The sequence below is a fragment of the Aquarana catesbeiana genome, linkage group LG03, assembly GCF_042186555.1.
Source record: "Aquarana catesbeiana isolate 2022-GZ linkage group LG03, ASM4218655v1, whole genome shotgun sequence".
NCBI lineage: Eukaryota > Metazoa > Chordata > Amphibia > Anura > Ranidae > Aquarana > Aquarana catesbeiana.
In genome coordinates this window covers 280,344,138-280,368,812 of record NC_133326.1, presented here as the reverse complement: position 1 = coordinate 280,368,812, position 24,675 = coordinate 280,344,138, and the positions used below count along the sequence as shown (strand labels likewise).

Below are 24,675 nucleotides of genomic sequence, written 5' to 3'. Positions count from 1 at the left end.
CCCATCCTGAACGCATTTTTTTAAATTTGCTTTTCAAAAAATGCTTCTAAACTCAACTGCCTAGAAACGACTATAAAGGACCCTGTGTACATGTACTGATAAGATAACAGAGAAGAGTTCCGGGGCAACTGGAAAAAAAATGCCCAACTGCTCCTAAACATCCGTTTACCAGCAGCAGTGTACATGAAGCCTAATGCTGCATACACACGAGCGGACTTCTCGTCGGACTGAACTCCGAAGGACTTTTCAACGGAGTTACGACAAAACAGACTTCCCTACACATGATCCCACCAAAGTCCGATTGTTTCGAACGTGATGACGTACGACGGGACTAGAAAAGGAAGTTCAATAGCTAGTAGCCAATAGCTGCCCTTGTGTCGTTTTCGGTCCGTCGGACTAGCATACAGACGAACGTTTTTTTCGATAGGAATCGAGTCCGTCGGAAAGATTTGAAACATGTTCTATTTCTAAGGTCCGTCAGATTTTTCGACAGAAAAGGTCCGATGAAGCCCCCACACGATTGGAATGTCTGACGGATTTGTTCCGTCAGACCTTTTCTGCCGGAAAGTCCGCTCTTGTGTACGCGGCATCAGTGTATATTTCCACATGCTAACTAAAGCACAGCAGTTTTCTGGTATTTCATTGTATGATTTACTATACATTTCACTTTTATATTGTGCATGTGTTGTTTGAATGTCTGTATATATGAAATATAAAATATAACCGTATGCCAATATTTAAACTAATATTATTGTCAGCAGTAAGCAGGAGTCATCCATCCAGAACAAATTAATTTCTTACATACCTGATTGTATGATAACAGCATTTTTAAATACTAGTAAAATTGTCCAAATTTGTAAAACTGAATTGACATTACATGGAAATGTAGAACATTTAGATGTATTTGTCATTAGTACAGTGAATAGTAGTATGTTTATATGTGGTGTAAGTGGTTTGGGACATCTGTACAGATGTATCACATTTTACTTTTCAAGTTTGCTTGACAGGGTCAGTGCTGCTTGCCCATATGATAAGGTTGGACAACATAGTAGCCAGCATCTCCTTGGGTTGCGTAAAGCTGTCTACAGGACCCTCAGGACGAACTTCCGAGTTTCCCGACTGGCAACACTGTACATGCTTAAGAAATATCCTTTCCAATAATGGATGTTAAGAGTGATTGGATTGATTGCTAACAGATCTTGTAAAGTGGACTTTAGGTGTTTCAATAGGACAATATATGTACATTGAAAAATAATGCCAAAATACTGTGCCTTATGCCACAAGCTCTCAGGCAAACATATCTGCTAATATGTTCACACCCAAAAAAGTATTGATCTTATGGGGAAACTTTCAGTTCATTTACTGTTAGTAACAGCATAAAAGACCAAGTCTATATGAATAAAGTATAATACCAGCTCTAGCAGTCTGTTCCAGGAATGCTAACATGCTCTCTTTTCAGTTAAAAAAGAATAATATTTCCCTCCCCTTTTCCCCAGGAGTCTCCATAATAACATTTCCCTCCCCTTCTCCCCAGGATTCTCCATAATAACATTACCCTCCCCTTCTCCCCGGGAGTCTCCATAATAACATTTCCCTCCCCTTCTCCCCGAGAGTCTCCATAATAACATTTCCCTCCCCTTCTCCCCAGGATTCTCCATAATAACATTTCCCTCCCCTTCTCCCCGGGATTCTCCATAATAACATTTCCCTCCCCTTCTCCCTGGGATTCTCCATAATAACATTTCCCTCCCCTTCTCCCCAGGAGTCTCCATAATAACATTTCCCTCCCCTTCTCCCCAGGAGTCTCCATAATAACATTTCCCTCCCCTTCTCCCCGGGAGTCTCCATAATAACATTTCCCTTCCCTTCTCCCCGGGAGTGTCCATAATAACATTTCCCTCCCCTTTTCCCCGGGAGTCTCCATAATAACATTTCCCTCCCCTTCTCCCCAGGATTCTCCATAATAACATTTCCCTCCCCTTCTCCCCAGGATCATCCATAGAGTCCCATGGGAAGTTGACATTTGCATTTAGGAATGGCCACCAGAAAAACTCCAGACAATATAGAGTTGATTTACTAAAGGCAAATATACCGTTTGCTTTGCTTAGTAAATGAGGTGACGCTTTGCTGACTTTTCTGCAAGTAAAAATGCTGTTTTTTTTTTTCCCATGCTCCTGATTGGGTATTCTTTGAAAATTCATCACATTCACAAGTCTATTTGCATTTACGTCTCATTTTTTAGTTCACAAACTCTCTCGACAAGGGCTTGTCTCCTTTTCAGTGGCAGATTCCTCATTCATGTATCAGTTTATTTTACATTGTGGAACAGCCACATAAGTGATTCAGCGGTGCAGCTGCAGCCATGACCATGGCATAATTTTTTAGAGCCACTGCTACTACACCCCCACCCCCCCTTCCGCCACTGTCATTCCCTGGCACTCCCGTACTATCAAGGGAGCCAGGGACTGCTACACTCCGGGTCAGCTGCAGGCAGAGGACAAAAAGGAACATCCATTCCTTCCCCTCCTCTGTGGCAAATGAAGCCGGAAGCAACGTTTATTATGTCTCTTCTGGTTCCAGCTGTTTGTTTACTAGCCGTTACTGGCTAGGCAAGCATCTGACCAAACTGATCTTGGTGACGAAGGGATAACAGCGAAACAGCTTGATATGGACAGGGCAAGGTGAAACATGTAGCTCAATCAAAATCGAATGTTCTGATGCATGGCCAGCCCCCTGGAACCCGCCCCCCCCAATTATGATATCATTAGTGCTTTATGACTTTCTGTACATTAGAGGAATGTGCTACAAGCAGTGGCGGACCCGTCCATAGGGGGCACCTGGGCGCCGCCCCCCCCCCCCCCCCCCCTCCAGGCAGTCGCAAGAAAAAAAAAAAAACTGTCAAAAAAACAAAAATTTTTTTTTAAAGCTGACCCTTTAAAAAAAAAATACAACAAAAGGTCCTTAAGTGCACTGTGTTCGGACGCCGGACACAGTGCGATGCCAGACACAGTGCACTTATGGGAAGTGCCACGTCTATGCAATCACAAGATTGCAGACGTGGTGCTTCATTTGTGGGCGTTTAGCCCGCCTTGCGGCGCTTTCTGAAGCGCCGAGTAGCTTCCCCCCGGCACTAGTATTATTATTATTATTATTACTATACAGGATTTATATAGTGCCAACAGTTTACGTAGCGCTTTACAACTTGAGGGTAGACAGTACAAATACAATACATTTTGATACAGTAGGAATCGGAGGGCCCTGCTCCTTAGAGCTTACAATCTAAGAGGGAAGGTCAAGAGATACAAGAGGTAGTAACTGTGGGTGATGTGCTGATTGAGAAGATAAATGTACAGTTGTTAGGCGGGGGCCGGATAGGCTTCTCTGAAGAGATGAGTTTTCAGGGATCGTCTGAAAGTGGATAAAGTAGTAGAAAATCGGACAGATTGGGGTAGAGCATTCCAGAGGATGGGGGAGGCTCTGGAGAAGTCCTGAAGGCGAGCATGGGATGAAGTGACAAGGGAGTTTGAGAGCAGGAGGTCTTGGGAGGAGCGAAGAGAACGATTAGGTTGGTATTTTGTGACTAGGTTAGAGATGTAGCTGGAGGCCAGGTTGTGGATGGCTTTGTAAGTTATAGTTAGTATCTTGAATTTAATTCGGTGACTGAGTGGCAGCCAATGGAGGGATTGGCAGAGGGGTGTAGCAGACGCTGAGCGGTTTGTGAGGTGGATGAGCCTGGCAGCAGCGTTCATGACGAACTGAAGTGGGGATAGCCTATTTAGAGGTAAACCAATGAGGAGGGAGTTGCAATAGTCGAGGCGGGAGATGACCAGGGAGTGGATTAGAAGCTTTGTGGTGACATTGGTTAGGAAGGGGCGTATCTTAGAGATGTTGCGGAGATTGAGGCGGCAAGTTTTGGATAGTGATAGAATGTGGGGTCGAAAGGTTAGTTCAGAGTCCAGGATTACACCTAGGACCTTGGCGTGGGGAGATGGGTTGATAGTTGAGCCGTTGATATTGACAGAGAAATCTGGGGAAGTGGCACCTGAGGGAGGAAATATCATGAGCTCGGTTTTGGATAGGTTGAGTTTGAGGAAGTGATGTGACATCCAGGCTGATATGTTTGCTAGTAAGTTGGTAATGCGTGAGGAGACAGATGGAGAGAGCTGCGGGGTGGAGAGATAGATTTGGGTGTCATCAGCGTAGAGATGATATTTAAAGCCGTGGGAGGCAATCAACTGACCCAGGGAGGTGGTGTAGATTGAGAAAAGGAGAGGTCCAAGAACAGAACCTTGGGGGACCCCAGCGGAGAAATGAAGAGGAGAGGAGGAAGTAGAGTTGTAAGTGACACTGAAGGAGCAGTGGGATAGGTAGGATGAGAACCAGCGAAGAGTACAGTCACGGAGACCAAAGGAGTGGAGTTTTTTGAGGAGGAGGGGGTGGTCCACTGTGTCAAAGGCAGCAGAGAGATCCAGGAGAAGTAGTACAGAATAGTGTCCTTTGGCTTTAGCCATTAGTGGGTCATTTGAGAGTTTAAGGAGAGCAGTTTCCGTGGAGTGTTGAGGGCGAAAACCGGACTGAAGGGGATCAAGAAGTTTATTCATGGTCAGATGGTCGCTTAGTCGGTTGTAGACCAGTCTTTCAAGAAGTTTGGAGGAGAAGGAGAGTAAGGAGATGGGACGTAAGTTGTTGAGATTGGTGGGGTCCAGTGAGGGCTTTTTAAGTATGGGGGTGACTAGCGCATGTTTTAGAGAGTTTGGGAAGATGCCATAAGAGAGGGAGAGGTTGAAAATGTGAGTTAGAGAGTGTAGAATCGAGTCAGAGGGTGAGCGTAGCATTTGCGAGGGAACAGGATCCAGGGGGCAGGTGGTTAGATGACTGTTAGATAAAAGTTTAGCAACCTCAGTAATAGTAGCAGGGTTGAATGAGGGAAGTAATGATTGTATCTGTGGACATGGGGTGTTGCATGGGGGAGGTTTTTGTGCATTGGTGATCTCCTCATGAATTGTATCAATCTTAGTTTTGAAGTGATTGGCAATCTCCTGGGCAGTGATTGAGTTGGTGGGTGGAGGCAGTGGAGGACAGAGTAGAGTGTTGAAGGTAGAGAAGAGTTGACGTGGACTGGATGAGAAGGTGTTAATGAGTGTGATAAAGTAGGTCTGTTTGGCAGTGTGAAGGCAGGAGTAGTATTTTAGGAGGGCAGATTTATATTGCGTGAAGTCTTCCTGGGTCTTAGTCTTATGCCACAGGCGCTCAAGAGCGCGGCTACGTATTCTGAGACTTCTGGTGTCATCTGTTTGCCAGGGTTGTAGCAGTCGGGGCCTAATTCTGCGTGTAGTGAGGGTGGCAAGCTTGTCTAGGGAGGAAGACAGTGATAGAGAGCACATGTTGTGTCAGAAGCAGTGGTAGAGATGTTACAGAGTGGAAGGAGAGCTTATTAGAGAGACAGGGTCACCTGCAGTCTGTTAGGTGCTTTCCAGTGCAGTTTGCTATATTTGTTTGCTTTGTGCAATCGCTGAAGTGCAGAGATTGGAGTGCATATCACTTGTAGAAAGAATCAGTTAGAGATAGAAGCCTTAAGGATAGAAGCCATTGCAATGTGCTCCCCCTTAAGGATGCTCAAATTTATACTGTTATAAGGGTGGGGTTGAAGTTCATTAATTAATCATGAGTGACTATAAGAATGCCTAACAATCAAAGTGGACTTTTTGCTTCTAAAGTCAGAATAGCAAGAGGCCAGAGGCCAAGATAAGATCAACACATAAAACTTAGGTAAGACAGTCCAGAGCAACAAAAAAAGTCATGGTTATGCACACAGGGCAACAGATAGAGAAGGCCACATACCAAAGACACACACACAGAGACAGCAGGCAGGTCCCAATTTCATTTAACGGTGGAAGATGTGGTTGAGCTGACACATACCAAAGACACACACACAGAGACAGCAGGCAGGTCCCAATTTCATTTAACGGTGGAAGATGTGGTTGAGCTGACACATACCAAAGACACACACACAGAGACAGCAGGCAGGTCCCAATTTCATTTAACGATGGAAGATGTGGGTGAGCTGACACATACCAAAGACACACACACAGAGACAGCAGGCAGGTCCCAATTTCATTTAACAGTGGAAGATGTGGTTGAGCTGACACATACCTGTAAAGAGACAGAGAAGGAATGATCAGGTGAGGCAGAACTTGATGCAGAGATTGAAGTGCATATCACTTGTAGAAAGAATCACTTAGAGATAGAAGCCTTAATGATAGAAGCCATTGCAATGTGCTCCTCCAGCAATGAGTAGTATCTATACTAGTAGTATCTACTAGTATCTATTACTATGGCCGGGCGGTTTGATTGATATCTGAGTATGATGTCACTTCCTGTTTCTCTCCAATTGCACCCAGGAGAGAGGAAACGGGAAGTATGAGGAACGGACCTCTCCACAGAGACACCGCTGGAGAGAACAACACACAGCAAGGTGTGTAACCGGGGGGATGGGAATTTGATGGTGAAACATGCTGCTGCAATTTGGTGGTGATGTTTAATGAGTAGGGGGCGCTAGTGGTTACCAGTTAAAGAAAAAGTAGTGAAACAGCTGAGTCTCAATCAACGTCTTCAGGGAACGCTTCCCTGAAGACGTTTATACGGAACGTACCTCGGAGCGGTATCTGGTCACGTGATCTCCTCCTACGTCCGGTATCCCTGGTTGTTGCTTTCGCCGGGTGGAATGCATGCCGACCATGGAGGCGGTGTGAAGGCATCCAAGCTGAGATCCATACCTAGATGAGCGAGCAGCCCCAGTGCCGGGTAGGCACCTCTTCATGTAAGCGGCCATTTGGCTTTACATTTTGTTTTTAACAATTTTAATAAACTGTATTACACTATGGAAGATTCTATTGTCTTTCATATATCCCATGTCTGATTACCGGGGCAAGAAGGGTTCTCTGTCTAATACCATCCAGCATCCAGCCGTACCATGTGAGCAGGCACAATCCTGCACAAGTGCTAATGGCTCTCTTTTTAACTAAAGGAGTCATTGGTATCTGGTAAGCAGATATTCATTTACCACTGTGAGGAGTACCTTAATTCTTGGTGAAGGATTTTCCATTCGTATCTAGAGGAATCTACTCACCTTGCAAGATCACCATTTCTTCACTGCCAATATTGTGTTTATTCTATCATTGGGACTTTAACATCACCACTTTTGTTTCATTATTGTGTGTTATTATTTTTTCACTTAAATTTGGTACAACATATGTGTGCATGCATATGATAAGTTTTTTCCCACATTGAGACTCAGCTGTTTCACTACTTTTTCTTTCACTGGTAACCACTTGCACCCCCTACTCATTAAACATATCCATTGACCAAATGTCTTGCTCACCAAGGGGAGCAGTTTATTATTAAATATTTTCAATTACGTTTTTCACAAAATTTGGTGGCGACACATGCTGCTGCAATTTGGTGGTGACACGTGCTGCTGCAATTTGGTGGTGACACGTGCTGCTGCAATTTGGTGGTGACACGTGCTGCTGCAATTTGGTGGCGACACGTGCTGCCGCAATTTGGTGGCGACACGTGCTGCCGCAATTTGGTGGCGACACGTGCTGCCGCAATTTGGTGGCGACACAGTCTACTGCATTTGTTGGTGACACAGTCTGCTGCATTTGGTGGGACTCCACTGGGGACACCTGGTGGCAGGCGACGTGGCTAGTGACACGCTCAGGGCTCCCACTGATTCTGCAATATGGTGAGTTGAATGATTTCATTTTATATTACAATGTAATAATATAAAAAACACGCTTCAATCATCCTGACATAATAACAACCATGGTGCCGGGATGATTGAAGCGCTAACACCAGGTGTTTGGAGTATCTTTATCTGCTGATTGTTAAACTATCTAGAATCCACATATTTCTATTGTTGTGTAGGATCTGGGCCTGCTGTCCCTCCATCCCTCTCCCTCCATCCCTCGTTCATCTCAGACACTAACCACACCACCTTAGAGCCATGCCCACTATTTCACCAAAACCACGACCATTTTCACCAAGTGGGAGGGGTCAAAAAGTAAGGGCGGGGTCTGGCACCCCCCCATCCTAAAACGTCACCAGCCGCCACGGCTACAAGTATAAAGATAGCCAAAAGTTTTGACTGAACAAAGAAAAATATGTAAGCTAAAATATTGTTTTTACCCAGTAAAAATATATGCTTTCTCCTACACATTTTTATTACATTGCATGTGATTATATATTTGGAGAGGTAAATATGAAATTAGTAAATATCCCGCCTGTCAAGTTGTTTTACTTGCTTTTGTATTCAATTCAATTCTGTGTATTATATTCTAGTTTCACTTTGATGCATTAATATGGGACAGTATAACCATACAGGTTATGCTGAGAAGGGATTAATGCAATCTTCATTTTTACATTCTTTAAGTTATATATACTGTTAACAGTTTGCTTGTACAAGCTATCAGCTACTTTCATACTGGGGCGGGCGGGTGTCGGCGATAAAGTGGCACTTTTTTAGCGCCGCTTTACTGTCGTTTTATCGGCGCTAATGGGGCGCCACCGCTGCGCTTTGCTGGCGGTTTTAACCCTTTTTCGGCCGCTAGCGGGAGGGTTAAAAACGCCTCGCTAGCGGACGAAAAAGGGTTAAAACCACCCGCAAAGCGCGGCGGCGGCGCTGCCCCATTGTTTTCAGTGGGCAGGGGTGCTTTAGGAGCAGTGTATACACTGCTCCTACAGCGCCGCAAAGATGCAGCTTGCAGGACTTTTTTTACCGTCCTGCAAGTGCACAGCCCCAGTGTGAAAGCATTCGGGCTTTCACACTGGAGAGACAGGAGAGGAGCTTTACAGGCGCTATTTTTAGCGCTGTAGCGCCTGTAAAGCGCCTCAGTGTGAAAGTAGCTTTAAAAGTAAACATTTGTATAGGATGTTCCTTTTATAATGTTCATATAGCACATTGACATATTTTATACATTTGAACAAAGGTATTCTGACATATTCAAAATTTAAAGTTGGCATAGTTTCTCCTGCCCATTTTATGGTTGATATTGCGTGCATGTATTTGCAGATGTAAAGTGTCAGCTGCTCCCTGTATTCAAATGAACAAGTCCCTCAGTACCACAGAGGTATTAAACCAATAGACTTGGTGTACCTAAACCCAAAGCTTGTTTGTTTTTTTTTTAGTTATGGATACAGCGATGAGACGTCACTACCCTTGTCAGGTTTTTATTGCTGTCTGCATCCTCTTTGGGTAGATTTACTCTCTTGTTGTTGTTCTGGTGCCCTCTATCGCAGAGACTTAAAGTGGTTCTAAAGGCTCAAGGTTTTTTACCTTCATGCTTTCTATGCATGAATGTAAAACCCTATTTCTCTATGCAGCAGCCCCCCCTAATACTTACCTGAGCCCCATTGCGAACCAGCGATGTGCACAAGAGCCTCTGCTCTACGAGGACTCCCCCTTCCTCAGTGGCTGAGCCATTGGCTCCCGCTGCTGTCAATCATAGCCAGTAAGCCAATGAGAAGCGAGAGGGGTGGAGCCGAGCCGCAGCTGTGTGTGTGTGTGAATGGACACACAGAGCAGCAACTCGGTAGTAAGCCTGTTTGGGTGCCCCTATTGCAATCTGCTTGCTCTGGGGGCACTCGGTGGGAGGGAGGGGCCAGTGACACCGGCAGGGGACCTAAGAATAGGAGGATCGGGGCTGCACTTTGCAAAACCATTGCACAGAGCAGGTAAGTATACCATGTTTGTTATTTTTTTAAACAAAAAATAATTGCCTTTTAATATCACTTTAAAGTAAGAATAATTCCAAAAGAGACTTTTCTTACTTTGGAGAGCTGTCTTCTCGCTTCTGCTTTGTATACAGGATAAGATATAAAGGGAAAAGAAACAGATGGCAAGAAAAACAAACCCTTCCCTCATGTATCAAAAATAAAAAAAAGTTGGAAGGTTGGCTTTAGATTTACTAGTGCTAAGAGGATGCTGCAGAAAAAAGGCCAACACATTTACTGGTATACAGAAATTGTTCACTGTTGTTCCAAGAATTTGCAAGAGTATTGTTGTCAATATTTAATTTTCTAATTGTCATTTCTCTTACACGGTATCTTTTAGGTAAATTATAATTTTGAAATCTGAATCTGAGCCAAAAAAAGCATTTCTGGCAATTTCAGGGATGCTTCCGAATACTTGATTAACATTATGTTTTCTGAATAGGCAAATAAAGATTGAAAACAAATGACACCCAGCATGGGTTTCCAAATTTACTGAATGTAATTAGTGTTTTAAAAGTGTTTTGCAATTTTTTTTCATGCTTTTTGGGTCTACTGCCAGCTCTTTTATATCTGGAAGTTGCTCATGTGCTGATGCAGGTTGGTATACTCTAGTCTTAATGTCCTTTTAAAAATTATTTCTGGTAAAATTTTTGCTTGTTTTTTATCACACACTTTACAAATAAAATAGCTTATCTATGTTAAAAGCAGTCAATCTGTTAAGAAAATTGTGTATGATCCGTGCATGTGTGGCATTTTCAAACTAGTTCTTACTTTTCTTAACTGTAATCAAACTTATCCCTTAAATTCTGAGATAGACAACGTGACTAACTACATCTGCGTCGTTCCTTCGAAAGACCTGGGCATGGGTTTAAGTGAAGAGCAGGTGTCTGAGGAGGAGGCCCACAATCTCACAGATGGCTTTAGCCTCCCTGCTTTGAAGGTAAGCATCGTAACTGCTTAATGTCTGTATATTAAAGCCCAATTGAAGTCACAGATATTTAATTAGATAATGATACTAACAACCTCTGTTTTTAGTCAAATCTCTATTTTCTTGTTACAGCAGTTGTATAACTGTGCAGCCCGAAAGTCACCAGAGTATGACCTACTCCACTCCATGAGCTAAGAGACCTGGTCTGCTAAACCCCACTTTCTTCCTCTACACTGCAAGGGTGTGTGAGGACACTTTTGGTGAGGGGTGTGACCCCCTATTTATCTATTTTGGCATAGAGAACTGGGGTGGGAGGGCAGGAAGCACATTTCCACTGAGAGAAAGGGAATGTTTGGGACCTTTTAAAGCAATAATCTGTTGAAAACAATATGCAGCAATATAAGACTTTAAAAAAGGCTTGAGACTTCAGCTGAGCTTTAAAGTAGTTGTAAAACTCAGATATGAATTATAAACAAAGCATATCCCTCTATAGTGTGTACTTGTCTCAATCAAGAGCACTAATTGTCACTTGTCTGCTGCTTAGTTCCTTTGCTATCAGCAGGAACTCTTCTGACAGGTTTTCCTGACACCAAAAAAAAAAAGGTGTCAGGGGAGAGACCTCCAGCTGATTAACTGCCTCAGCTCTATTCCTGTGTGCTGTGTGAAGGGGAGGTGGTGTCTCTTACCTCCAATCAGCTCTTAGAGCTCTCCTTATTAAGTGCTACAGAGTGTAAATTCAGCTCTCTAACCCCCTTTTTTTTCTGAACTCTGACAAGCTATATAATTCAGCACTTTGGAGGGATCTAGAGACGAAAGGGCTGCAGATAGACAACTTGTGCAGGAGGATTTGTTTTATCTCTGTGTATCACCTGAGGTCAGTCACTTCACTGGGTATATGTAAGGGTTTACAAACACTTTATAAACATACTTGCCTTTTGGCATTATAAATTTACGGTAGTGCAGCATTCTCTTTCCAGAGTTACATGCATATCAGATGTTAGTGTACCTTCCCCCAACTATAGTTGGATAGTATATTAAAGGGTAATTAAAAAAAATTAACATAAATTACCAACACCCTCCCTACTTAGATCTGCGGAGCCAAGCACCATTCACCCTTATTGGTCAGAGCTGTCACATGGTCATGCTGACCATGACTGACAACCTTTGCCAGCATTATACTGCTACAAAGCAGCTGTCAGGGACTGTGTGCAGAGTTTAACCCTTTTGTTGACATCTAAGGTTTACCTTGGTTGCAGTGGGGGAGTTTTAAACACATTTTCAGCTGCTAAAGCAGCCAGGAGTGTGTGTACCTTGCACAAGGCAACTCTTGGCTTTCTGATGAAAGCGATCTGCATTTCAGTTGTGTGTTTTACCTGTTTATCATATAGTTCAGCAACTATACTATTTTGAATGATTAACGTGTTGCATGTCTTCCTTTTGTGCATTAAGTAAGATACCAATAATGGTGTCTGCTGTGATACAGTATATTGTAAATGACCATAACATTGTAACTGTATTTCCTTTGTTGGCAGACAACTATTGTATTCACTGAAGATATTGTGATAGATATTACTATTATTCCAGCAGCCTAACTTAAATAGACCTGTTGAGGTAGTTTTGTGTAATGTATTTTTTTTAAAGTGGGAGTAAGCTCCCATGCATAATGTGTACCTATAGATAAGCCTATATTAATGTTTACCTTTTAGGTACTGTAAATATCTCCTAAATGTGCACCATTTAGGAGATTTTTTATTGTACATGCTGCCTGTTACGTCACCTGCGCATGTGGTCTGAAGGAACGGCCACCCGGGCCTTCAGAGTCCTGTGCTGTAAATGGTGGCTCCCGCGCGCATGTGTCCACGGACCTGGAAGGGTGAAGATGGAAGCCTTGTCAGCAGTGACAGCTCACCGCTGGAAGGGCTTTGTTCTTTATTGCACATTATGGCTTTACCTTTTCAGGTTCCAGAAAAAAAAAAACACACACAGCAGTTTACTACCACTTTAAAAAAGAGCCCGAGTTTGAAAAAGTAAGTCAGAAGCTACAAGTACTATAGCTTGTGACTTTTATAAAAAACACCTCCTGCTTAGCCGAAGAAGTCCAACGCTATCACCCTACAATCCCGAAGTCTTCACAACCCTCATATTTTCCATGCCGCCATCTTGGATTCGAGAGCCAGCTGTCACTTTCCTATCAGTCAAAACTGTGAGAGATTTTTTTTTAAATAACAAACATATTATACTTACATGCTCTGTGCAATGATTTTGCACAGAGCCGCCCAAATCCTCCTCTCGGGTCCCCTGCCAGCACTCCTGGCCCCTTCCTCCTGCCTTGTAGCTTGCAATGCGGGCACCCGAGCAGGCTTGCTCCTCAGCTGCTGCTCTGTGTGTCCATTCACACATGGAGCGTGGCTCAACCCCGCCCTCTCCTCATTCTCTCACTGGCTGTAATTGACTGGCTCATGCTGCTGCCTCAGCCAATGAGGAGGAAGAGACCTGGGAGTGGCGCTACTCTTGAGAACATCGCTGGATCGAGATGAGGCTCCGGTAGGTGTTTTGGGGGGCTGCTGCATACAGTGTTTTCTTTTTTTTTTTATCTTTATGCATAGAATGCATTAAAGTTAAAAACCTTGAGCCTTTACAACCACTTTAAGACCCCTTTCGCACTGGGGCCATTTGTGCGTTTTAGCGGCACTTTACCCCTGTTTAAGCCACTCTTTTCGGCCACTGGTGGGGCACTTTTAACCCCAAAAAAGGGGTTAAAAACTCCCGTGTTGTGGCGCTTTTCAGGCGCTTCGTAAGCGCTGCCTGTTTGTTGCAATGGGCAGGAGCATTTTGGGAGCGCTCCCAAACTGCCCCAAAGATGCTGCTTGCAGGACTTTTACTAACGTCCCGCAAGCGCATCGCCCAGGTGTGAAAGCACCCATTGCAATGAATGGGAGGCAGTTTTCAGGCCCTTTACAGGCGCGATTTCTAGCGCTAAAACGACTGAAAACTGCCTCAGTGTGAAAGGGGTCTTGCTTCTTAAACAGACAGTTTACCTGAAGTGGTATCATTGAATAGTTGATAGATATATATATATATATATATATATATATATATATATATATATAAAATTTTGTCTTATTGCTTGTTTAGAGGATTTAATGAAAACATAATTTCACCACATCTTTTGTTATTGTAATAATTGTCTATTCTGCCTTAAATATTCTGAAATTGCCATGAATATTCAGAAATGGATTAATTTTTGTTTTGGCAGGTTCTGTTTCAGCTCTGGATAGGACAAAGTTCAGAGTTCTTTCGACGCCTAGCCCTACTGCTGTCTCCTGAAAATGCATACCAAGGCCCAATCACCAACCCAGAGCTGCTTCCACACTACATTTGGTGTGATGTGGTTCAGGATCTACCTCACACGCAGTCTACCTGCTTGACCGAACTGAAACGTAGCTATGAGTTTTATCGTTACTTTGAAACGCAACACCAGTCCAGCGCAGAGCGCACAAACAGGAGAAAAAGGGAGACCGGGGAGCTAAACAGTCTTCATGGGGCTGTACGCAGTCTGCAACTACATCTGAAAGCACTACTCAATGAGTAAGTGTATATGAAAGTAAAACCATGTTTTGTATAGGGTATTTGTGCTCGCTCATCAATGTCTTTAGGGACCTTGCTTTGTGCACTGGTCCAAATCATTTGGTGGATAGGGGATTATGGTGTGGGGTTGTTTTTCAGGGGTTGGGATTGGCCCCTTAGTTCCAGTGATGGGAACTCCTAAGGGGTCCACATACCAAGACATTTCAGGATAGGTTTCCTCTAAGTATGCAAAAGGAAAAGGGGGCATCGATGTCAGGATAGAAATCAAAATCACAACAAAATGTAGCAAAGACAATGAGTAATGTTCTCTACATACATTGACCTGTTTCTGCTGTCCCTAGCCATTAAATGGCTGGTCTGCATCTGTTTGAGGCATGGGTAAGCTGATTATGGTAATAGTTGTGATTTGAGAACAACTAATATATAAATAGTGTCAATAAGACTCTTGGAGATTACAAAACACACATGAAACTGCGTAATTGTAGAGTGGCATAGAATAACATGAACAAAAAATGCCTATATACATACTGCTGGTGTTTTGTTTATTTCTTGTCCAGAGTGATCATACTCGAGGATGAACTAGAAAAGCTTGCATCCTCTAAGGAAACCCAAAGTATGACAACTGAAGCTTCAGTTATCCTGGAAGAAAAACTAAGGCTGATACAGCCCCATGTGCAGGCCAGTAACACATGCTGGGAGGAGGCATTGTGTCAGGTGGAAAGGATGGTTCGGAGACCCCCTGCTATGAAAGGTATAATACACCTCTATTGTACTGGTTTCGTTATTTTCTTTGACAGTGCGGGTCTCTGCTATTGCTACCTATAAAATTGCACACATGGAATTTGCGGTCACGTGTTTGACTTAAAATAGTGGAAATTTTATTTAAGTTGTCCATAATTTTCAGCCTTATTACATCAGTTATTCATTTATAGACAATCTTAACCATGAAAAAACATTTTATTTTTTATGCCCAGTGCCACATAAATATTGTTTATTGATTCTTTTGTATTTCATTCATAGCCTGTGAAGTGGGGTAAAATAATGAGAATAACCTTTTCATCCAGGCTTATCAATTTTTATTATAGAACAGGATTTATATAGCGCCAACAGTTTCTGCAGAGCTTTAAAACATGAGGGCAGACAGTACAGTTACAATATAATTCATGGAGGAAGCAGAGGGCCCTGCCTGTTAGAGCTTACAATCTAAAAATTGTTCTTTCGGGTCATAAATAAATGCCCATTATTTTATTTTTTTTAAATGGCACGGGTAACCTATAGTTTTTAATGCAGTTTTCTAGTTCAGTGGTTGTATTCCTTAAGCCTCATACACACGATAAGGATATCGGACAAATGATTATCTGCTTTTTTTTTTTTTTTTTGCTAGTCTCATATGGAAATCCAATAAGTTGCTAAAGTTACGAAAATTCTTGTACGACAGAATACAACTTTGGAAGTAATGTAATGTATTCTTTCATTTCCAAGCATGCGTGGTCTTGGTCACACAATTTTTTTTTTTCTTGTACCAAATACCATACTAATTAAACAAAAGTCATTTTTGCATAACCTGTCATGATCGGCTTTCGAAAGCTGTGTACTAATGATCAGATTAATGGAAGATCGCTCCTGAAAGCAGTATGTTTTATCAGATTTTTCTCATTGTGTGTACTAAGCTTTACTTTAGCTTCTGCCACACATGTCAGATCATTGATATATTTAACCTTGTGTCTTAGAAACTGCAAACAACTCTTGTGAAAATTCACATTGCCTTATGGTGCCCAATGTGCCTCCCCCCTTACGAATTGAAGACCGAGATCCGGTGCCAGAAGAACAGGTAATCCAGGAACTAGTCTATTATCTTATCATCAACCTCCATGTTTTGCTTGTTTAGTTTTTATTAGACATGATGCTCTGGATCCCCACTGACTGAAATTGCTGCTAAAATGTCTCTGTATTCTGCTAACATATCGCTGTTTTCTTTCTTTCAGGAATTAGAAGCCTATGTGGAAGACATTACTGTAGATAATGAATTTAGCAGGGAGGACGTTTTCCTATTTACACCAGAAGAGAGGGAAAGACAGAAGCGAGAAAGGGAGGAGTCTAAGAGAGTTCTTCAAGAGCTAAAGGCTGTTTTAGGCTTAAAGGCATCAGAAGAAGAAAGACAAAAATGGAAGCAACTGCTTTTTAGTGATCATGGTGTGTATTCTAGATCCCCTTCTTAAATCCAGCTTCCAAAGTGTTACCAATGCGTCATACACAAGTGTACATTATAGCCTCCATCCAGTAAAATCTTATATTTTTTAATAAGTTTTGGACATTCTGTGGAAGGGTTAGATCCTCAAGCTTTTATTGTGGTCTGTGTCCCTACTGGTGGTGGACTTTCCTTCATCGAGACAGGAATTGGAGAGAATCTCTCCAGAGAGAACACATACATAAACAAAATATTTTTTAATGCAGTGGGAATTGGACAGGACCCTGTTCATTTGTACAGCTGTCTGTGCCCCACCATGAGAAATTCTATTAATTTTGTTTTAGGAGAAGGAAGTAAGATGAGAATTTAAAGTGATTGTAAAGTTGTTATTTAACATGTTATACTTACCTGCTCTATGCGATGGTTTTACACAGAACAGCCCCAATTCTCTTCCTCTGGGGTTTACCCGCTGGCGCTCTGGGCTTCTCCGCTTTCCTGTGTGCCACGATAGGAAGATGATCCCTATGGTGACCCATATGCTGGCTTGATTGACCCACACAGTGCGGCTTGTTTATCAGTAATCAAGGACCTGCATTGTTTCCTGAGCTTAATTGTCCCTTCCTTACAAGGCAACATGTTGGATCCCAGGCCCACAGGGAGCAATTTCATTGTAATGGGTCCTTCAGCTCACGGTCCACTAACAGCTCCAGTACTGTCTGCAGTGCATCCGCTCAAGGACCTGACATGAACAGCCTGGTGGAAGGTTGTCTTCTGCTAGAATCTTCAGTTGGCCTTAGCTCCATCAGATGTGGTCCCCTCCTCATTTCTATCCTGGCAGGATTTCACCAAAGTTGTGCAGGACCCCAGCAAAAAAAAAACTAACCCAAAGTGCCCAGTTCAGCTGCATGTCTTAGGCTACTTTCACACTGGGGCCTCCCGAGCGTTAGCACTAAAGCACCACTCGTATTGGTGGCACTTTAGCGCTGTTTAAACTGCGCTTTCTGGCCACTAGCGGGGCTCTCTTAACCCCCGCTAGCGACTGAAGAAGGGGTTAAAAGCACCTGTGTTGCAGCACTTCTGAAGCGCTGCCCAATCATTTTTAATGGGCAGGGCATTTTGGGAGCGCTGTATACAGTGCTCCCAAACTGCCCCAAAGATGCTGCTTGCAGGACTTTTTATAATGTTCCGCAAGCGCACCGCCCCAGTGTGAAAGCACTCAGGCTTTCACATTCAGGCCGCAGAGAAGGCAGTTTTCAGGCGCATTACAGGCGCTATTTCTAGCGCTAAAACGCCTGAAAACTGCCTCAGTGTGAAAGGGGTCTTAGACTTCCAAATCCCCTAACTCCGCAGACCAATGTTCTGGAATGAAGGAGTGCCTCCACTTTCCAAAGTGGAGGATATCTGTTAGCTTTTGCAAACACTTTGAGAGACAACACCTCAGATGTCTGGGTACAGAAGATGGTTTCCAGGGCCTACAAGCTAGAGTTTTGCTCTTTCCTTCCTGATTCTTGGCTTACAACTTGGTTGTGCCAAGTAAATAGATCTTCATATAGCCCTTGCAAGCCTTCTGGATCAGGGGGCTATTGTCCCAGTTTCTACGCCAAACTTTTCACAGTTCCCAAACCAAAAGAGGACATCCGCCACATTTGGTATCTCAAGGACGTCTTCAATTGGGTGGAAAATATTCTGAATGCAATCTACCAGGTCTGTCATAGCCTCCCTCCATCAGCATGACTTACTCACCTCTGGACATAAAATACACATACTTGCATGTCCCTGTTTGTCCAGCACATTGGCACTTCCTTCCTTTGTTATGGGTCCCCAGCACTTAGTTTGTGGCCCTGATATTTGGCCCTGAGTGAAGGTTCTGACCCCGCTACTACCCAGTGTTCCTTCGATATCCCAAATGTGGGATATCTGGACAACATGCTGATGAGGGAGCAGTTTGCACATGTTATGGCATGACAATGTGACCTGGACAATCCAGAAACCTTGAAAAAGTTTGAAAGTCTTCTCCCAGACACAACTCAAGTCAAAGTTTTTGTTTTGTTTTTTTCTCAAGAGAAATAACTCTTCAGCCAAGGAGTTTCTGGCTCTTTGCTTCTGCTTGAGACTCTGGGAGTTTATGGTTGCCTCATTTGAGGCAGTCCTGTTTTGCCTATTTCCAGAATGCTTAAATTCAGCATCCTGTCATCATGGGTAGAGGTCGACCGATATATCGGCCGGCCGATATATCGGCCGATATTTGACTTTTTTTACTTAATCGGCATCAGCCGATTGTGCTGATAAAAAAAGCCGATTATAACTTCATCGGGACTTGCAAATGACTTCTGTAATAGAAGTCAATGCAAGTTTCCCGAGGTTATCTGTGGAGAGGATTCTGTCCCCCCTGGGCAGCCTGCCAAGTCTGATAAAAAGAACTTGAAAAGATACAATGTATCTTCTTATCAATGAACTGAACTCCTGTGTAGAAGCTCTCAGTTTAACCATTTAAAGACTAAATCTTTTCTGACATTTGTTGCTTACAAGTAAAAATCCTGTATTTTCTGCTAGAAATTCACTTAGAACCCCCAAAACATTATATATATATTTTTTAGCAGAGACCCTAGGGAATAAAAAAGCGGTTGTTGCAATATTTTATGTCACACGGTATTTGCGCAGCGGTCTTTCAAACGCAATTTTTTAAAAAAAAAATTAATGAAATAAAAAAAAAAAACTAAGCAGTAAAGTTAGCCCATTTTTTTTCGTCCAAAAGTTTTGATTACCTGTTTTTGTGTATTTAATATTTAAGATATAGTTATTTTTTTTAAATCTAAATTATACAGAGAAGTGAACTGATTGGAGGTTTGTTTTGTTTAATAAATGTTTAAATGTAAAAAATTTTCTGTATCACTTATTACTTAAGGCTGCTTTCACACTGGAGCGGGCATGCGTTGACGGTAAAACGCTGTTAGTTTTAGCGGCGCTTTACCTTCATTTTAGCGGCGCTATTCGGCTGCTAGCGGGGCGCTTATAACCCAGCTAGCGGCCAAGGAAGGGGTTAAATGCGCCCATGAAGCGCTGCTGCCGAAACGCTTTGCAGGCGCTTCGGCAGCGGTGCGCATTCATTTCAATGGGCAGGAGTGGTGGAGGAGCGGAATACACCGCTCCAAAGATGCTGCTTGCAGGACTTTTTTTTAACATCCTGCCAGAGCATCGCCTCAGTGTGAAAGCACTCGGGGCTTTCACACTGAGACTGCAGGGGAGCCGTTTAACACGCACTTTACAGGCGCTATTTTTAGCCCAAAAGCGCCTGAAAAACGCCCCAGTGTGAAAGGGGTCTAACTGTTAGATTTTATGAGATGAAGGGAAAAAAAAAAAAAAAATCGGCCTAATACATCGGCCCAAAAAAATCGGCATCATATATCGGCCATCGGCCAGCGCGATTTCTAAATATCGGCATCGGCCAGAGAAAAACCCATATCGGTCGACCTCTAATCATGGGACCTGATTAGACTTCTGGCATGCTCTGTGGATTCTTAAGATCTTTGGGACCTTCAGTCTCTAGGACTTGTTTATCATCTTGTTTCACAGTTGCTGGCTTTAATTGCATGGCTGAAGGAGGAACGGAGGTATCTCTTTTTGCAAGTTCTAGATCGATAGTTGGCCCTTAGTACCATCAAGGGCCAAAAATTGGCTCTTATGAACTTGTTCCACAGACGCTAGCCCTCCCATTCTTTGATTAGGACTTTTGTTTTTCTTTTTAGTGTGTCTCACGTGTAGCTCTCACTGTACGTTCACTCATGACTCATTGGGGTCTGAACTTGGTTCTCTCAGCACTTGGGTTCAAAAAAGTGTTTTGTTTTGTTTTTTATATCAGGGAAATTCTCTTTCCACTCTTACAAGGTTGCTTTCCACATCATCATCACAACTGCATGGCATGTGTATAGATATTGCCTTTGTCCTGGAAAGAACCATTTTTGGTCTTGCATAAGAACAAGGTGGTGTTGAGGCCTAGAACTTCCTTCCTTCCTTTTTGCTTTTCACCACAGCCATATCCTCAACCAAACTTGTGGTCTTTAGGATCAGGTTCCATTCTTCTCTGTCAATGTGCAGTCTACTAGGTCTGTTGGGTGCTTCTTGGCCTTTTCGGGATCAGGTAACTTTACCAGATTTGTAAGGTTTTCACCCGGTTTGCTGTAAAAAACAAACAAACATTGAGTTCATTGAGGAACATAAGTCCAATCCCTCTGTGTCTTTTATCCTACTTTTAGTATTGCATTTTTTCAAAACTGAAACCTGCTGGAAGTGGAAGGGGTTGTACATGGCCGGTCCCTGTTGTGTTGTGTTGTGTTTTGTTTTGTTTTTTTGCCAGTGTCTGAATCCCCCTGTAAGCAGCAGTATAACCCAGTTGTGTACGAATCCTGTGTTACTCAGTGAACTTCATGAAATGGGTTTTATGTTAAGTGCAAAAATCCACTTTTACTTTGCTTTATCAAAATCTATTTGATTGAGCGCTTACATCAATCTATTTGCTCAGTCAAGTTTTTAATGGCTAGTGAAGATTGCAGTTTTTTTTTTTAATAGATAGCAGTCATTACACATTTGAAGAGCAAAATAATGTTTGATATAAAATATGTTAATACCTTGGTGTTGAGTGCATTAGTGCTGATTCCCACTGGATGTTAGGAGCTACACTGAAAAAAAAAATTATGAACAGAAACCACTCAATTAATAATCTTGACTATTTCCTGCAATTAAACAAACATATTTTACACTTTCCACCAGTAGTTGCACTTTTCATAGACAAACCAGAATTGCCAGATACTGAAGACCAGGAGGCTCTTTAAATACACCATCTCCTTCTGGGCCAAATCATGCCACTTGGGCATCACCACAAATACATTTGTGCTGAACGAACAAGAAACACTTGGAACTAGGAAAAAAATGGATCTGTTATCACAACTTAGATTAAGTTAATATTTATCATTTCTAATACCAAGACGTAAATAAAATTCTGTAATCTAATTTAAGCAATATTTTTATATTATTTTTAAGCTGCAGTGAAACCTTTGACAAATGAGCAGACTTTGAATCTTTCCACGTCAACTGAAGAACCAGAATATGCCGCCCAGTATGATTGCAAGACACAGAAATTTCATGAAGACGTAACACAATTAAATGGGACTGAACCTGTTCACAAAGAAGCCACCACTCATGAGACACTAGACTTACCTGTTAATGACCACATAAATGAGATGGACTCATTTCGTTTGCTTGAAAAGCCTGTATTAGCCAGTAGTAAGGAGAATGTAGAGCCTCGTCCTGAACCTAGGACCGTGCTGCCTGCCTCCATTAAAGAGAGGCTGACTCGAATCCATCAGTCATCAGATTTACACTTTGCCTCTGGGGTAGCAGCACAAGTGGCTGCGCGATCACTAACCTTCACTTTTTTTCAAGAGCAGACTTTTGGGGACGAGTGGGATGATGATGATGATAATAATGACACTGAGTGCGGGGATACTCAAGTTCAAGATGAAAGAAATGTTGATGACAGATGTTCGGAACACGAAGAATAACCCACTTGGTTTTAGGCATGACAGGCCTTTCAGTTTCTGCCTGAGAGAAAGCTAGAATGATAAACATCCTCTGTGCCTGGAGAGCCTGCAGTGTCTCAGTAAGCCTACCACAGGCTGCTTTATCATGTTTTAAACAGTTTAGTGTTTTTACAGTTACTACTCTTCAGTCTGGCCTCTAAACTGGTGGAGTTTTTTCCTCTAGTTCACTGGCAACTGTCTACAGTATGTAATAATTGTACAAACCAATGCAACTGCCTAATATTTATTTGATTATTTTCTTATTTAATGTTATTTATTCAAATTTTTTCTTTTTGTTCCAGAACAATATTACTGTGTCCTCCTCTTCTGCTGTCTTGCTTTCTAGACAATATGATGGTTTGTTTTAGAAATCCAGACAAATGCTAGTCATTGCCACCTTGGTTCTATCTTTCCAGTATGTACTGGCTAATGATGTTGTTCCTTTGTGACTATATTTCTTAAAATGTTCTACTTACCTGAGCTTAGAATGTCTTTTTTAAATAAAAAGTAAAATTTTAATGTTTGCTGGATTATTAATTTTTGTCTAGCGCTTATATATGATTACTGCCTCTGAGATAGTTATAGACGTCCCATTCCTTTACCTTACTAATTACTTTTAGTATAACTGCAAAATACAACCATACTGATACAGAGCATAAAACCAGACTTCATCATCCATTCCTGCTATGTGTGTCATGGGTAATCAGAACTTTATTTGAAAGTACATAAAGTGATGTTTCCATTTGAGAATAACATTGACTACACTTTGGGTTAGAGTTTAGTTTAGAGGCATGTACGCTCACCGACCACTTAGGTGCACCTTGCTAGTGCAGGGTTGGACCCCCTTTTGCTTTCAGAACTGCCTTCATTCTTCATTCTTGGCATAGATTCAACAAGGTGTTGAAAACATTCCTCAGAAATTTTGGTCAACATTGACATGATGGCATCACGCAGTTGCTGCATATTTTTCGGCTGCACATCCATGATGCAAATCTCACGTTCCACCACATCCCAAAGGTGCTCTATTGGCTTGAGATCTGGTGACTGTGGAGGCCATTGGAGTACAGTGAACTCATTGTGATGTTCAAGAAACCAGTGGGAAGATGATTTGAGCTTTGTGACATGGTGCATTAACCTGCTGGAAGTTGCCTTTAGAACAGTTTTTGCGGCTGCCCAGCAGGGCTGTCCCTGGAGCCCGCAACCTGCCCATTTAGCCTCTTAGCAGATGACCTTGATCAAGAGCACCTAAGTTGGCTGATCAGAACTCCCCCCAGCATTGCCACTCATCCCAACTCCCCGCAAAGCACTGCCACTCATTCCATCCCCCCACCAATGAGTAAGAGAAGGAATAAAAATAGAGAATGCATGGAAGGGAGAGGAACAAAGAAAAAGGGAGAGAAAGAATAAGAGAACAATAAAGAGAAAAAAATAAATAAACAAGAAATTAGGATAGAGAGAAATAAAAGGGAAAGAAAGGAGAACAAAGAGAGAGTGGTACATCCTAAAATGTACCATAAGGGTTTTTAATACTGTATGAGTGGAAGGGACTCAGGGAGCGCTAAATGTCCGTGGGTTAGGGGCACAAATTACTTGTTTTGCCTTGGATGCTGACAACCCACGCTACAAAAATAATTTTACTGTTGGGGGTCCCCACAACTTGGGAAATTTTATCAAGTGGTCACGGCCCTAGAAGGGTTGAGAACCTCTCCCTCTTCCTAGAAGAGACGTTTATTTCCCAGGTGAAGAAAGTGGTTGTGCCAGTGCTTAAGCCTCTGGACATTGCTACACTGTCCTACCACCAGCATATCTCACAAAACTCCAGTTTAGGGGTCAGGTAAAATCATTGCAACCCCCCCAAATCACTATGCTTACCTAGATCTCACTCAGAGGCCTGCTGCATTCTTTACACCCCTCTTCTGGCTTCTTGATCTGATTGTCCACACCTGTGCAGTTCAGCTTTATATGGGGTGCCATTTCTCCTACTATTCCCATAGAAGTCTATGGAACCAAAGTACGCAGGCATGGGCATTAGATCAAGATGCTGGCATAGGGATATAAATAATGCAGCTGGTTTGGGAATAGGCTCCAGGTACAGTGCCATGAAAAAGTATTCATACCCTGGAAATGTTCCACAATATGTCACGTTACAACCAAAAACATAAATGTGTTTTATTGTTTTTTTTGTGATAGACCAACACAAAGTGGTACATAATTGTGAAGTGGAAGAAAAATGATAAATGGTTTTCAATTTTTTTTACAAATAAATATCTGAAAGCGTGGTGTGCATTTGTATTCAGCCCCCTTTACTCTGATACTCCTAACTAAAATTTATTGGAACAAAAGGCCTTCAGAGGTCACCTAATTAGTAAATAGAGTCCCCCTGCGTGTAATTTAATCTCAGTATATATACAGCTGTTCTGTGAAGCCCTCAGAAGTTTGTTAGAGAACCGTGGCCAAGAGCAGCATGTAAGCAGACGTGCCTTACAGAGCTCCCTACCAGATCCTGTTTTGATCTTTTTCCCAGCCCGATAATCCGCCCGATTTGGCTCACAACCTATTTCTCCTACACCCGGAGTACCCTCGACATAGGTGTATATCTGCATGAGCTGTATGCTGACCTG

At 42.5% G+C, this 24,675-nt stretch overlaps 1 protein-coding gene across 5 annotated transcripts in view; it reads left to right on the top strand.

Annotated features, from left to right (window-relative positions):
* VEZT (vezatin, adherens junctions transmembrane protein) overlaps positions 1-22,573 on the top strand; it is an 89,503-nt gene extending 66,930 nt beyond the window's left edge. For 4 of the 5 annotated variants that reach the window (XM_073620161.1, XM_073620162.1, XM_073620159.1 and 1 more), the window contains exons 6-12: positions 996-1,145; positions 10,567-10,714; positions 13,959-14,290; positions 14,848-15,041; positions 16,021-16,121; positions 16,276-16,483; positions 21,516-22,573. In XM_073620161.1, the coding sequence (XP_073476262.1) occupies positions 996-1,145; positions 10,567-10,714; positions 13,959-14,290; positions 14,848-15,041; positions 16,021-16,121; positions 16,276-16,483; positions 21,516-22,036 (1,654 nt within the window). In that variant the 3' untranslated portion in view covers positions 22,037-22,573. The remainder of the gene's footprint in view (positions 1-995; positions 1,146-10,566; positions 10,715-13,958; positions 14,291-14,847; positions 15,042-16,020; positions 16,122-16,275; positions 16,484-21,515) is intronic. The other variant, XM_073620160.1, reaches the window with a different exon arrangement.
* Positions 22,574-24,675: the final 2,102 nt, after the last annotated feature.